This window comes from Amblyomma americanum, chromosome 1 (genome assembly GCF_052857255.1).
Source record: "Amblyomma americanum isolate KBUSLIRL-KWMA chromosome 1, ASM5285725v1, whole genome shotgun sequence".
Classification (NCBI taxonomy): Eukaryota; Metazoa; Arthropoda; class Arachnida; order Ixodida; family Ixodidae; genus Amblyomma; species Amblyomma americanum.
This window is the reverse complement of record NC_135497.1, coordinates 417,438,826-417,451,727: the sequence shown is the minus strand read 5'-3', so window position 1 is coordinate 417,451,727 and position 12,902 is coordinate 417,438,826. Positions and strand designations below refer to the sequence as shown.

The 12,902-nt window shown below is 42.5% G+C and overlaps 1 protein-coding gene across 1 annotated transcript; it reads left to right on the top strand.

Moving 5' to 3' along the window:
• The first annotated feature begins 415 nt into the window (after window positions 1-415).
• Window positions 416-10,356, top strand: LOC144124531 (uncharacterized). Its single transcript, XM_077657275.1, has 5 exons — window positions 416-441; window positions 5,812-6,171; window positions 7,326-7,386; window positions 7,748-7,913; window positions 10,230-10,356. Exons 2-5 carry the CDS (start codon window positions 5,821-5,823, stop codon window positions 10,354-10,356), a joined length of 705 nt encoding a protein of 234 aa, XP_077513401.1. The 5' UTR covers window positions 416-441; window positions 5,812-5,820.
• Window positions 10,357-12,902: the final 2,546 nt, after the last annotated feature.

Genomic DNA, 12,902 nt, shown 5'->3' with positions numbered 1-12,902 from the left:
CCGCACGGCCCCACTGCACTCAAACGCTCATGACGCTGGCAGCCCGGCCTGTGGCGATGGCTTGCTTGGCCGGGTACACTGTAAAAAAAGTGTGTAAAATTACAGGCATTTTTGCAGAAATTTACTGTTGCCGCACGGAAAAAATCTGTTACTGGAAAAAAACAGAAAGGTGATTAAGCAAAAAAACAGACATTTTCTGTTTTTGACCGCCGTGGTCTAGTCACGTGCGTCTCTATTAAGAAGTAAGCTACGAATAATGCACCTGAAAACCTTAAACACATCCGTTTATTTTTTAAAGCCTAGAGTGTAGTAAACGAAATATTTCGCACAACTAGTGCTATGTGGTTGCTTTTGATGCGGAGCTGCACTTCGCAAGATGACTTCCGCCTGAAGAGGGGTTTGGTGTCATCGTGCATCGATTTATTCGTTTCATTTGGAAAGGTGAGTGAACAAACAATCTCTGCCACTTGATACAGACAGTGTGATTTGCTTTGTGTCACCGGTGGAAATCTCTAAACTATATTGTAGATGTTGCGTGCGATGGAGGTGGATTACTGTAGCGAAATATTAAGGCATGGGCACATAGCTCGCATCTCACTAAATAGCGGGAAAGCCCTAGCCCTGCGTAACTTTCATCCTCCGCCTTGCGGTTTCAAGCTGCCTACGCTCCGTAAACTGTTCGTGGTGAAGGTGCAGCTTTGACACGCAGTTAAAAGTTAAAACGAACAGGACGAGCGCTCACGCGCGAATCACTTGCCGCCGCGGACGCCGCCGCAGCGGCAAGCGTCGTGTGTCTATTCCATATTTCATTGTGCTAGCTTCTAAATCGTGCCGCGGCCTCGCTACCGCAACCACGCAGCCCTTAATTTTCATCGCATTCACGATTGCCTCTAAAGGCTATCTGAAATCTTTGCAGCGTGTTTTAACGTGGTGTGTGCGTTAAATTTGAGATCTGCCAGGGCTCGGGTTCTCGCCTGAGCTTCGACTCGCGGCATTGGCCGCCGCGCCGACTGTCGTCATTCGGCCGGCGCACCGGCCACTGGCGCGAGCCGAACCAGTCTCGCGAGATTCCAGCCCTGCGTCAGCTTGTCGTTTCGAATGCAGCGGCATCGCATCTTGCTCACGCAGAGCTACGGCTGAGCGGAGGCCGTTCGGCTCACGGTATTTTTGAACTCACGAGTGTTCAGACTTTGCATGCGTACGCGAACTTTCTCGAGTAAACAAAGCTGCGGTCTTGGCCCTGGCCTAGCTGTCGACAAGCAACGTCGACCCGGAGGTGGATCGTTCGTTTCCAGCTTTGCGGTTGCTACTCGGCCTGCGCTCCCCCATGTATTGCGGTGGAGCATGTCTTCGCCTCAGTAGGCTCGGCGGCCTGGTCGCCGCCGCTGTATCGGCATAAGCGTCAAATAGATTCCACACGGCTTTTGCTATGGCTGTGAAATATAATCTGAAAATTTTAATGTTGAATATGCTGTTTGATCTGTTTGTCATCTAATGAGACTACCATATTGGACTATATCACGTATTACGGACAGTTCTGGACGGTGAGATGCATGTTATGCGGGGAACGGGTCGTCGGTCACCCGCACGTGTCAGTTCTCTTCGGAGGCTGGCGCAGAATTGCAAATGGCGTAGATGCTTGACAGCATGCTTAAATTACAATGAAATGAACACTGCCTGAACTCGAGGTAGTAAAGGACTAAATACTGACACTTAATTACCGACCATTAATTGGCGATAAACAATTAGTGAATAAAATGGCTATAAATGCTCCGAATGTAATCAGACGAACGGTATTTGACCTGGAGGTAGTAAAGGAGAAATGGTGACCTCTGATAAGTGACCCTTCATTAGTCAAAAGCAATTAGGGAATTAAATTACCATAAAAGCAACCAAATCAACAGTACTTGACATAATAATTTAACAATTAGTAGTACCTGACTAGTGACCGCTAATTAGTGAATAGTAATTAGTGACTTAAATAACCAAAATTCGCCGAATGTAATCAAATTAACAGTACTTGAACTGGACATTGCAGAGGACTAAATATACTTGTATTGAATAAAACTGATTACTTATAATCAGTTTTGGTCCAGTTTGGCTGAGGTCAATTTTTGGGTGAACCATGCTGAAATTTGGCGGTGGCCCGGGCACCGAAGTCCAAGTTAAGTCATGCTCGGCTCATGGTTGACCCTGGTTATGGCTATCATGTATAGGCACAGTGTCATCACTATGCTTGGCAAACTGTTATAGTGTTCCTATGCAGCTGCTGCTATGCAGCTGCTTCACAAGTAAGCAAGAGCAGAATTTTCTTGGGGTAGGAACCTCCGGATTAGTGCTTTCGCGCTAAAAAACTGGCAGAAATGCATTCACAACCTGAGCGGAAGGCTCCCGGCCTTTGTAAAGTAGTAGATACTAACTTTAGGCATCCGCAATCACGCTGCAGCTCAGTCAAGAGAGCCTGTAACTAAGCCAAAATAAAACTGCAATCATCACGCACTAGTGCACGGCCGCGGTATTCAAAGCAAATGCGACGGTAGAAGTACAACGTGGACTAGCTAACACTGATCATCCATTTACTTTGCGTGACAGATGCATATATCAGAGAACAAGCCTAAATAACAGCTCCTATGTAAGGCACTGTTTGGATTTCAGTATAAAAAAAGAAAACGACTTCTACCATGTTCAGGACAGGTGTGTTCAAGCTTATGTATTTAAATGCATGCTGTTCACAGTACAAATTAGTATCTACGGTGCTGCTATACTAATTGGTTGAAAGTCAGCATGCGAGGCGTCTCCCAATTAATGATTGATCATACTGAGCTCAAGGCAATTTTTATCTAACGTATGTACAATCGTGGTAGCGCAGGAAGGATGAGCATCACGATCGACAAAAAATGTACAATTAAGGCGACGCGTTAAAGCCGAAAAATAAGAAAGGTGGCTTACTTCCTGCTGTGGCGCCAAGAACTAGTGGCGCAGGTTAAGTGCACATCTCCCATACTCCCATACTCTCCAAGTTTCTATCCTTGTATAGCTAACAATCTTAAAGATATGTGGATAAAAATTTAATTATTTCCATTCTGGTTTTTTCAGCGATGTACTCCTGCAGCATATGCAGCAGCATTACTTCGTCCCCCTCTTCCTTCTACAAGCACATCGCTTTGCACAAAAATGTGAACCAGTTCCGCGTCAAGTGCCCTTTTCAAAGTTGTTGCAAGACGTTCCGTAAAGTCGGCAGCGTGTACAGCCACATATGCCGTGAACACAGACAAGCACGACGTGCAGAAGGCGAAAGCCGCAGTGCTATAACTGTTCACAGATGTGACTTTGTGTGCTCTGTGGATGCCTGCATTCAGCTCTGCAAAGATTATAAATCTCTTGTGGCACACTTGAAATGTCGCATTACCGAAGTGACAGAGGTGAAGTGCCCATTTCAGAACTGCAGCAAAGCGTACAAGAACAAGGCTTCTTTCTCCTCCCACCTTTCACGCTACCACGTAAAGGCCACAAACTCAGCTCCACAATCGCAGGTTCAAACTATGGTCAGTGCAATTGCTTCAGAAGCAGTCACAAGAAATATTCAGTCTGCTGAGAACTCCTGGGACAACGAGCTTGATGAAGCTCCAATTGCAAGTACTCATGACGGTTCCCCCAGAGACTGCCAGGAAACATGCAGTGACGAAGTTACTGATGCTTTCGCTCATCTGTACCTGAGATTGCTGTCAGAGCGTCACGTTCCTTCATCCACTGTGCAGCTGATAGCAGAGGCTATATATGACATTCAGACCGCTAATGTTTCGATGGTGACTTCCATTCTTAAAGCTAGGCTCAAACATGTTGTGTGCAGTGAAGAAGTTGACAAGATAATCGACGAAGCATTTCAAGCAGATCTTGTCTTAGCTGTGCACAGAGATCCGGGTGGTGTGTTCCGCAGTAAGCACACCCGTAACTTGCCTTTCAAGAAACGCTTTCTCTTTGTGGAGCCTGTTACAATACTACTGGGAAGAAACAAAAGAAATAGGGATGCAACATTCTACTACGTGCCAGTATTAAAAACACTACAGGCCATGATAGAAAATGAAGCTGTGGTTAAGCAGTGTGATGAACTCTTACCTAAAACCAACAGAGTAATGAAAGACTTCACCGATATCAGTGTTTTCAAGTCTATTTTACTTTACAAGAATCATCCAAAAGCGTTAAAGCTAATTCTTTTCCAGGATGCTTTCGAAGTCGTAAACCCACTAGGTTCTGCGAAGAAGAAGCACAAGCTGCTTGCAGTTTATTTAATTCTTGGCAATCTTTATTCATGGAAGAGATGCTCAACTGACTCCATCAAGCTCTGCTTGCTTTGCAGTGAGACTTACTTTAAATACTTTGGTCAAGACAAAATATTTGCACCCCTGATTGATGATCTGAAAAAGCTCGAAGCAGGCACAGTCGTCACTACAAAGGGCACACGTCTGATTGGCACAGTGTGCACAATCCTCGGTGACAATCTTGGAAGCCACGGAATTGGTGGCTTTGTTGAAAACTTAAGCAATGCAACACACATCTGCAGGTTTTGTTTGGCGGAAAGAAGAGACCTCTTTTCTCCACTTGCATTGCCAGGTGTATTCGAGCTGAGAACGCCAGACAATTACAACAGTGCTGTCCTAACCTTAGCAGCCGATAGCTCCTTAAGTGCAGAAAAGGGAGTAAAGTTTAGGTCTTTGTTCAACGATCTGAAGTATTTCGACGTTTGTGCACCAGGGCTTCCCCCTTGTTTGGCACACGATATTTTTGAAGGCATAGTGTCATTCGACCTTTCTTTGTATATACAATATTTTGTCACGGTTTGTGAGTGGATTTCTCTAGAGGATCTCAATAACCGTATAGGTGGCTTTCCTTTTAAGCACAGCGACCTCAATGACGGACCATGTGAGGTTCCTGTAAAGAAATCACTTGGAGGTCATGCTATTCAGAACTGTAATATGGTTCGTTTTCTTCCCCTCTTCCTAGTCGGTTCCGTTCAGTCTACAGAGAATGAGGTGTGGAAGCAGGTTCTGTTGCTGTCAGAAATAGTTATTTTTAGTTACTGCGCCAGCAGTTACAAGTGCAATGGCTATGAGGCTCCAAGATATCATCGAAGATTACATGACAAGCAGAGCAGCTCTGTTCCCAAACGTTCCATTGAGGCCAAAACACCATTACCTTCTTCACTATCCAATGCTTATGCAGTTTGGTCCCCTGATCAGATTGTGGACAATGCGATGCGAGAGCAAACACAGCTACTTCAAGAAATGTGCTAGAAATTGTCAAAATTTCAAGAATTTGACGTTGACTTTATCTAAGCGGCATCAGCTTTTCCAAGCTTACAAGAACACAGGAAGCAGTACTGACGTTCTCGACAATGCATCTACTTTCATGATCAGCCTTTGCAGTCCTGAAATTCAGAACGAAGTTCGGGAAGTTGTTTCTGATGAAGGGGAAATTTTCTCAACACAGCAACCAACTATTCGGGGTCTGTTGTATGAGTGCAAAATGCTAGTTGTAATGTCACGGCAGAACGGTGAACTAAAGTTTGGGGAAATACAGCTGATCCTGTCAAAAGATGCCCGGCATTTTTTTCTTGTAAAAACTGTTAGTACATCGTATGAACCAGAAATGCAGTATTTTAGCATCTTAAGTAATGACGGTCCAATCAAGTGCATTGAGCTCGACAGCTTGCTTGACAACACGCCATTAATCCAGTACAACCTTGCCCGCTGCAGTTATCCTGTTTTTGTTTTGAAGCATCGATTACTTGATGGAGTTAGAACTGTGTTTCAGATAGCTGCAATGGAGTTGGAACAACGAATTTCCAACTGGCTGCCAGCCCTGGACAAGGAGATTGTAGAGCTGACAGTCCAGAAGCTGCAGCAATGTGGTGTAGAGTCCCTGGAACATCTGAAGTATGTGGTTGAAGAGGATTTGCAATTTTTAAAGCCCATCAGCAGAAGGATTCTTCTTGAAAGGTTTCACTCAGCGGCTACGCCCAACCCACCAGTGTCACTTTCTCCAAATGACATTCAATCGCCTACAAGCACACAGTGTGCAAGCTTTTCTACACCTTGGGAGGTTTTCCCACCACAGCTTATGAAGGCTTGCCAAGAAGGGAAGCGTCCAGTAAAGAGCGACTTGAATGAAATGGTACGACTTGTGAGTGGCCATATTCTTGCCATAAACAGGAAGCCAGGTCGCAAGATCTTGAGGGCTATCGCAGCTGAAATTGTGAGCCATTACCCGAAGACATTCGAGGACACCCTAAATGGGGCAGTAATTGGCTTGGGTATTGAGACACTCTTGTGGAAACTTGAAAACTGTGTTAACAACAAACGAAGGCCAAGCTCTGAGCAGCCACATCAGTTCGAACCGGACGATGAACTGGACTTGAGTGTCAAACGAGTGAAGATTCAGAGAGACTCATATGGGTGTGTGGCATGGCAACCAAAGCTTCCATCTGACGAGACTGCTGACTCACAGGAGAAGAAAAAAGACGACTTGCTGTCGCAGTTCAGGCTTGCGTTTCCAGATGAGACCATGGTTGCACAGCTCATGTCAGAGACTTATGCATCACAACGTCAGCTTATCAATGCATCCAAAAATATTCGAGACATTGAGCGAAGCTGGCCATTTCTGTTTCAGGCAAAGCACCTGACCAACCACGTAAACATCTTGCTAGGCTCAAATGTTGCAAAGACTTTCGATGACCGACTAAAAAGTGTTGGACGGCAAGTTTTTCGTTACGCACACAGCCAAGTAAAAAAAGAATGTGTGAAGTCTTGTCTCCAAGAAATAGAAGCTGCCATAACTAACAGGAAGTATATGGCAGTTGAATATGAAGCCATGCCACTACTACTGCTCGCAATCTTCGGAGAAGACAAAGAGCTGTTCTACAAGCTAACAGAGGTAAAAACTGACAAATGTAGTTTGCATTATTTCCTTGCAGTCGTCGCACGTTAATGCACAATGTGAAGTGTCCCATTAATTTATTCCTCCCAATAACTAAGTCAGCACTGCCTTTTATAACAGTAGGGCAGTGATTGTTTTACCCACGTCTCTAACATTTGTACTGAGATACCAGAAAAATCTGGAAGTTTTATGTCAACCTTGCCCATAAACAAAAATTTATCCTCAAAGCCAGCAGACTTGCTGCGGTGTGGTTAAGCGTGCGACGCAATGGTAACTCATATTTAAGTGAAATGGCGTCTGTGCTGAGGACTTAAGGCAACATTTTTCTTCTATTACATGCCATTGACTGATCCTAATGCTAATGCACATGTGAATTGGATTTTTCATATAAGGAGATGGCCAGCGACGATGACTTGGGGGATCTGCCAAGCTGTCCTTTCATCTGCGCGAAAGGTAAGATACTGATGACTGACTAAATGGGCAGTTCTTAAAAAAATTGCTGAAAAATGCACTAAATGGTGCTACCTTGTCCAAAATGCAAATCTTTATTATATTAGACAAATGTATGTAATTTATTAAAAGACACTTCCCGCTGATTGAAATGCTTAATGAGTATTGCTGGCTCGATGTGCCTATCATATATAGGCCAATGCGATCTTCGTCGTTATCCCTTCTTCGTTTTTCACTTATCCTCCTAAACCTAATGGTGATGGACCCACCCCTCTGAATAAAGAGACTTTACGTGTAACTGAAAGACATAATAAAAACAGAAGGACAAAGCGAATAATAATGCTTCCTTCCAACTCTTTTCCAGGATGGACTTTTCTCACTGCTAATTCATACACAATCTGCGTGGACACCCATCCAGTGCTTCATGCATCGAAGCCAGACGAGGCCTTCAAGCTGCTGTTCTTTGCCCATTTTGCTTTTAACATCCAGTACCAGAAGGAGACGAGCCTGTGCTTGGAATTCACACAGAGGTAAGAACTGAAGCCAATGTTCACTCACCTGTACACTTGCCTGAAGTCACAGCACGCCCTGTGCAAATGCATACTGCAGTCTGCCAATCTTCCAAAACCTTATTTAGAAAAGCGGTTACTACGCTGCTAAACTAAGTGTACGCGAAGAAAATGCACTTCAACTGAAAAGCTATTTGAACAGTGTGCGTGTTCATCGGGAATATCATACTGTCAATGAAGTTTGCTTACAGAGGTGAAAGTTGGCATTTCTTCAGTTTGGCATTGAACTAGCACTGGGACGCAATAATGCTAAAGATATTTGGTAGTGTGCTGTAGTATAGGAGCAGCAGCGAAGAAAATTTGCTTTAAGGTAGGGAGTTTTAGCAACATTGTAGTACAAGAAATTAATAATTGATTTACCATTGACTGACGTAATAACATGCCCTCATTATCCAGTCTCATTTTTGAAAATATGTGTCAAACAGCGAGACGTCATAAAGAAACCTTTTATCTCTATAGTTAACAGTACAGCAGCAGCTTGGGATCACGCCTGTGTGCTGTCTGTTAGTTCTGCTGGGAGGCTAATGCAAGAGCATACAGACAAGGATGCATTCTAGTAAATGTGAAGGTCTGAGATCAGGTATTTTGTTTGTTCTGTTATAATAAAGCACAACACCAAAAACAAAGCAAGTGACAAGCACGCAACTGTATAATAAGCGTTAATTTTTTTTAACCTTTGCAGCCTTCTATTTTATAAACTGTGAGAAATGCGCCGGTGCTTTCTATTGTGCTGGATTGCACTGCAAAGTGGACATTATGTACCTCATAAGGATGAATAATTAGACGATTAATCAGCTTAAATTAGCTAACAAACTTTACTATTTCTGCTTTAAAGGGAAGGTTGTATTGCAAAATTTATCTGGCAACATCAAAGGTTAGGCTTATTTTTAAATTTTGTTACTCGGCAATGTATTTCGAAGTATCGAAGGAAAGCTTGTTCAATTGGCTGGCCCACTTTACCTAACTATACAATGCCGTAACTGCGCATCGTATTCTTGCCGAAATCTAGTTAACTTATACATCATAAAAATACACTAACTGTGCCTGTACTTGCTGCATGCATTAGAAGTGCGAGAAGCGATTTTTCTATGAATATGCAATGGTGGAAAGCTGACTCAACGAGCTTTCGTATGTGTATTTTTGTTGGTCGATGTCTGGGATGATACTGCCATTTAGGAGTATTTAAAACAGCTCATATTCAAAGTTGACGACCATCAATTTTGCAACATAACCTACCTTGCTTCTGAGATGAAAAATAGAAAAGTCAGTCAAAGTTAATTATGTAACTACAGATACATTTGAGGCACCTAATCTCTGCCTTGCTGTACAGTCCAGCTCAGAAGACCACACCGACGTAGCTAAGTATTTAAAACATATCTTCAAAAGTGACAAAATTCACCCTGTATATAAAATATCAATCGGAAGGCAAAAAAATGTCTCTCCCGCTCTTTTTCTGTCGCATCTCACACACACACACACTTAAGGTAATGGAATCGGGGTACGGATTTCAGGCTGTTTTTTATGAGAGAGGGGTGCGTCCTGACATGGCAAACCGTTGTAGCAAGGTAGGCAAAAGAGACCTAACGTTTAATTAAAGCACGTTTCTCCTTGTTTTATTCGTTCAATCCTCCTCATTCATAGGGCCACATGTACTGTAGTGGCTATGAGTTCCTAGGGCGCATAAGCTACGAACGAGTCCGACACTTTTATCATTACCCACTGGATCAAAACCTCACTTGTGGAGATGAAAGTCGATCTCAAGTCATTTAATATGTGGTAGTAAAATGAGGTGATCACTCATAAGCAAGGTACTTAAATGACTTCAGTAGCATCCTAGATACTTCTGTTTCCAATGGTACCTGTATGACCGGAAACTCCAACACATGCCTCGTAAACAATGACATTGTAGAAGCATCGTATGCTCTTTCCGCCCAGCACTGCCTGTGAGTCATGCTGATCTGTGGTTGTTGATAAAACAAATCTTGCTGCTTTATCGCTATGAGGAGCTTGAAAAGAAGGTTTGAGTAGCAAAGTGACGCCTCACAAAGCTTGAGTTTTATTTCTGGGTGGGAACAGGTAAGATATTAGTGTTTTTTTTTACTTAGCTTTTACCCCTCACAACTTAGCGGATCATATATGAGACCTGATTTTTTTAACACATCCGCCCTTGTCAGAGTGGTTGTGCAAGTGTAGAACGAATATATTTTTGTCTTTCAACTATAAAAATTAAGTTTTTGTGCCTGGTCGTTAGTGATAGCTCGTGGCTCTTTGTTTCAGGGCTATTGCAGGTATTAATCCTGCAAGAGGAACAAAGGTGCAAAAGAATGGCGGGAAGCAGCACTGCCTGTCACCAAGAGTGGCTGCACTCGTAACGGCTTTGAAAGACTATGACTTTTTTTTATAGGAGTTTAACGTCCCAAAGTGACTCAGGCTATGAGGGACGCCGTAGTGAAGGGCTCCGGAAATTTCGACCACCTGGGGTTCTTTAACGTGCACTGACATCGCACAGTACACGGGCCTCTAGAATTTCACCTCCATCGAAATTCGACCGCCGCGGCCATGATCGAACCCGCGTCTTTCGGGCCGGCAGCCGAGCGCCATAACTACTCAGCCACCGCGGCGGGCGACTATGACTTTTAGATTTTTAGTTTCTGTTGCTTGTGTTGTATGACATTTTATTATGTTGGGCTCAGAAAACGTTTTCGAGCTATAGAAGACTGCTGATGCTGATGTGACTTTCGATTTAATAAAGTGTTGTCACATCAAGCTGCTTGGCTCTTGGTTCTCAGGCAATGCTATACTGATGAAAATCAGTGCGTTGTGCAAACGTTTCATATTTAGATATTCTTAAATTACTACACGCAACTTCCCTCGATCAACGAATTATGTAATATCACACTTTCATTGGTATAAACGACGCAAAGATTGTATTTGTAATTTAATGAGCCCTTGTGCTTGCACAGAAACCGTATTTTGTGCGGGGAAAAAAATTGTAATAAAAGAACAACTAATAGGAAACAGAACATTGCAGGAATTTCAAATATATTTTCTGCAAACCAAAAAGAAAATTTTGTGTAAATTAACAGGGAAGCCAAAAACAGACAACTAAACTCAATTTGCAGTCACAGATTTTCTTTACATGATAGAGAAGAAACATTGTAAAATAACAGAATAACTGAAAACAGAAAAGTGAATTTCACAGATTTTCTGTACATGACAGAAAAGAAACAATGTAAAATAACAGAATCACTGAAAACAGAAAAATGAATTTCACAGACATTTTACAAGCTTTCAGTAAATAATGAGAAAGAAAAACCTGAAAATCACAGCCTTGCTTCGAAACAGAAAATAAAATTTCACAGAACTTTTACAGGGATTTTCGGTAAATGATAAAAATCTAACATTGTAAAATAACCGAAAAACTGAAAAACGGAAAACAGAACAGTACAGACATTTTCTGGCAGGACAGCTGCCAAAAAATGTCTGTTTTTTTTGGAAAAAATTTTTTACAGTGTAGCGTATTTCCTTTTGCTAGCCGCTGCAGACAAGCTCAATGTTGCCCATGCCCGTTCCCGACAAGTGCAATGCTGCAAAAACAGACGCTGCAGCCAAGTGCAGTGTTGCCCACGCCTGTTCCCAACAAATGCAAGCGCCTGCTAGGCCCAAGTTGTATTGTAGTAATGCGAATACGTGAGTGTCACAGGCAGTGTGTAAAATTCCTGGCCTTTCACAATAAGCAAGCCAACCATCCTGCTGGCACTTTTGTTTCATTGTCGGTGATTTTTCTGCGTACCCGTCGCTTAGTTGAGTCTTTTCTTTTAGCGGGGCTGCTGTAATGTCCCTGCCGGAGTGGTTTTTGTATGATGTAGATTTTCAGCGTATATTTTCGTGGTTTACTGCAAAAATTGTCACGACAGTTCATATTCATTTTGTTCATTCTTCTTCTTGGGTTGTGGCACAATTTTTTGTTCAAATTGCTGAATCGTCAAACGTTCATATCTATCTCACACCTCTCATGAAAGCTGCGTGCGGTTACGGGTGACGTTGTGGCATGCATTATGAGGCGAAACTGAAATAAAGGAGCTGAAGTGACAATTGTGTCAGGTAACCTAGAACAGTGCATTGGGCTATAAGATCATATTCTTAATTTAGACACTGTTGCAAACAGTTTCATGATGGCATATACTTGCTGTCTTATCTTAACATTGGGCACAGAACGAGAAAAATCCCACTAAGCACAACCTGCCGTAAATAAACTGTCCAGGGTGCAAACAGTAGTCATTATTAATATTGCATCCACTGCTCTGTGTCTAATCTGAGCTCGATGTGGCATCGACATATCTTCTGCAATCTGTGATCTAGTAGGTCCTAAACATAAGTGATATTTCTTCTGAAAGTGCAAGCTTCTCTCACTAAGAGACCTGCTTTCCATGCTTGGTTGATGTGCTTGCTCCTTTTATCCAATGCATAATGACTCTTTTGATGTTGTGTAGTGAGCCTCTTTTTGATGGCTTGGAGCTTATCTAGTGTCCTCAGAATAAAAAAAATGGTGACTACTCTCTGAACATCAATATATTTTTTAATAGTTACTTGCACCACCCGATAGCGTCCAATGAGTTAAAAGTGTTGAAAAAGAAAAGAGTCTACTCATTCAAATCATAGAAGAAAGCACCATTGAATAATATATGAACAGTACTTGACACTAAGCTGTTCTACTCAAGGATAGGTAAAAAAGAGATGAATGGAAAACATCACCCTTTAAGGAAAGCTCTTTTGCCTTGAAATGCTTCAATATGTAATTAAGTTGGTTGAGTATATTTCTCACAGTTTACAGCAGTTTTAGCAAGTAAATATTCTAGAAAGATTTTAATCAAAGATTTTTCCCTTGGTCGTTCTGCTGCTGTTTCTATTTCAGTTTGCATTTGTTCTTTCATTCTGAGTTACTGTCTT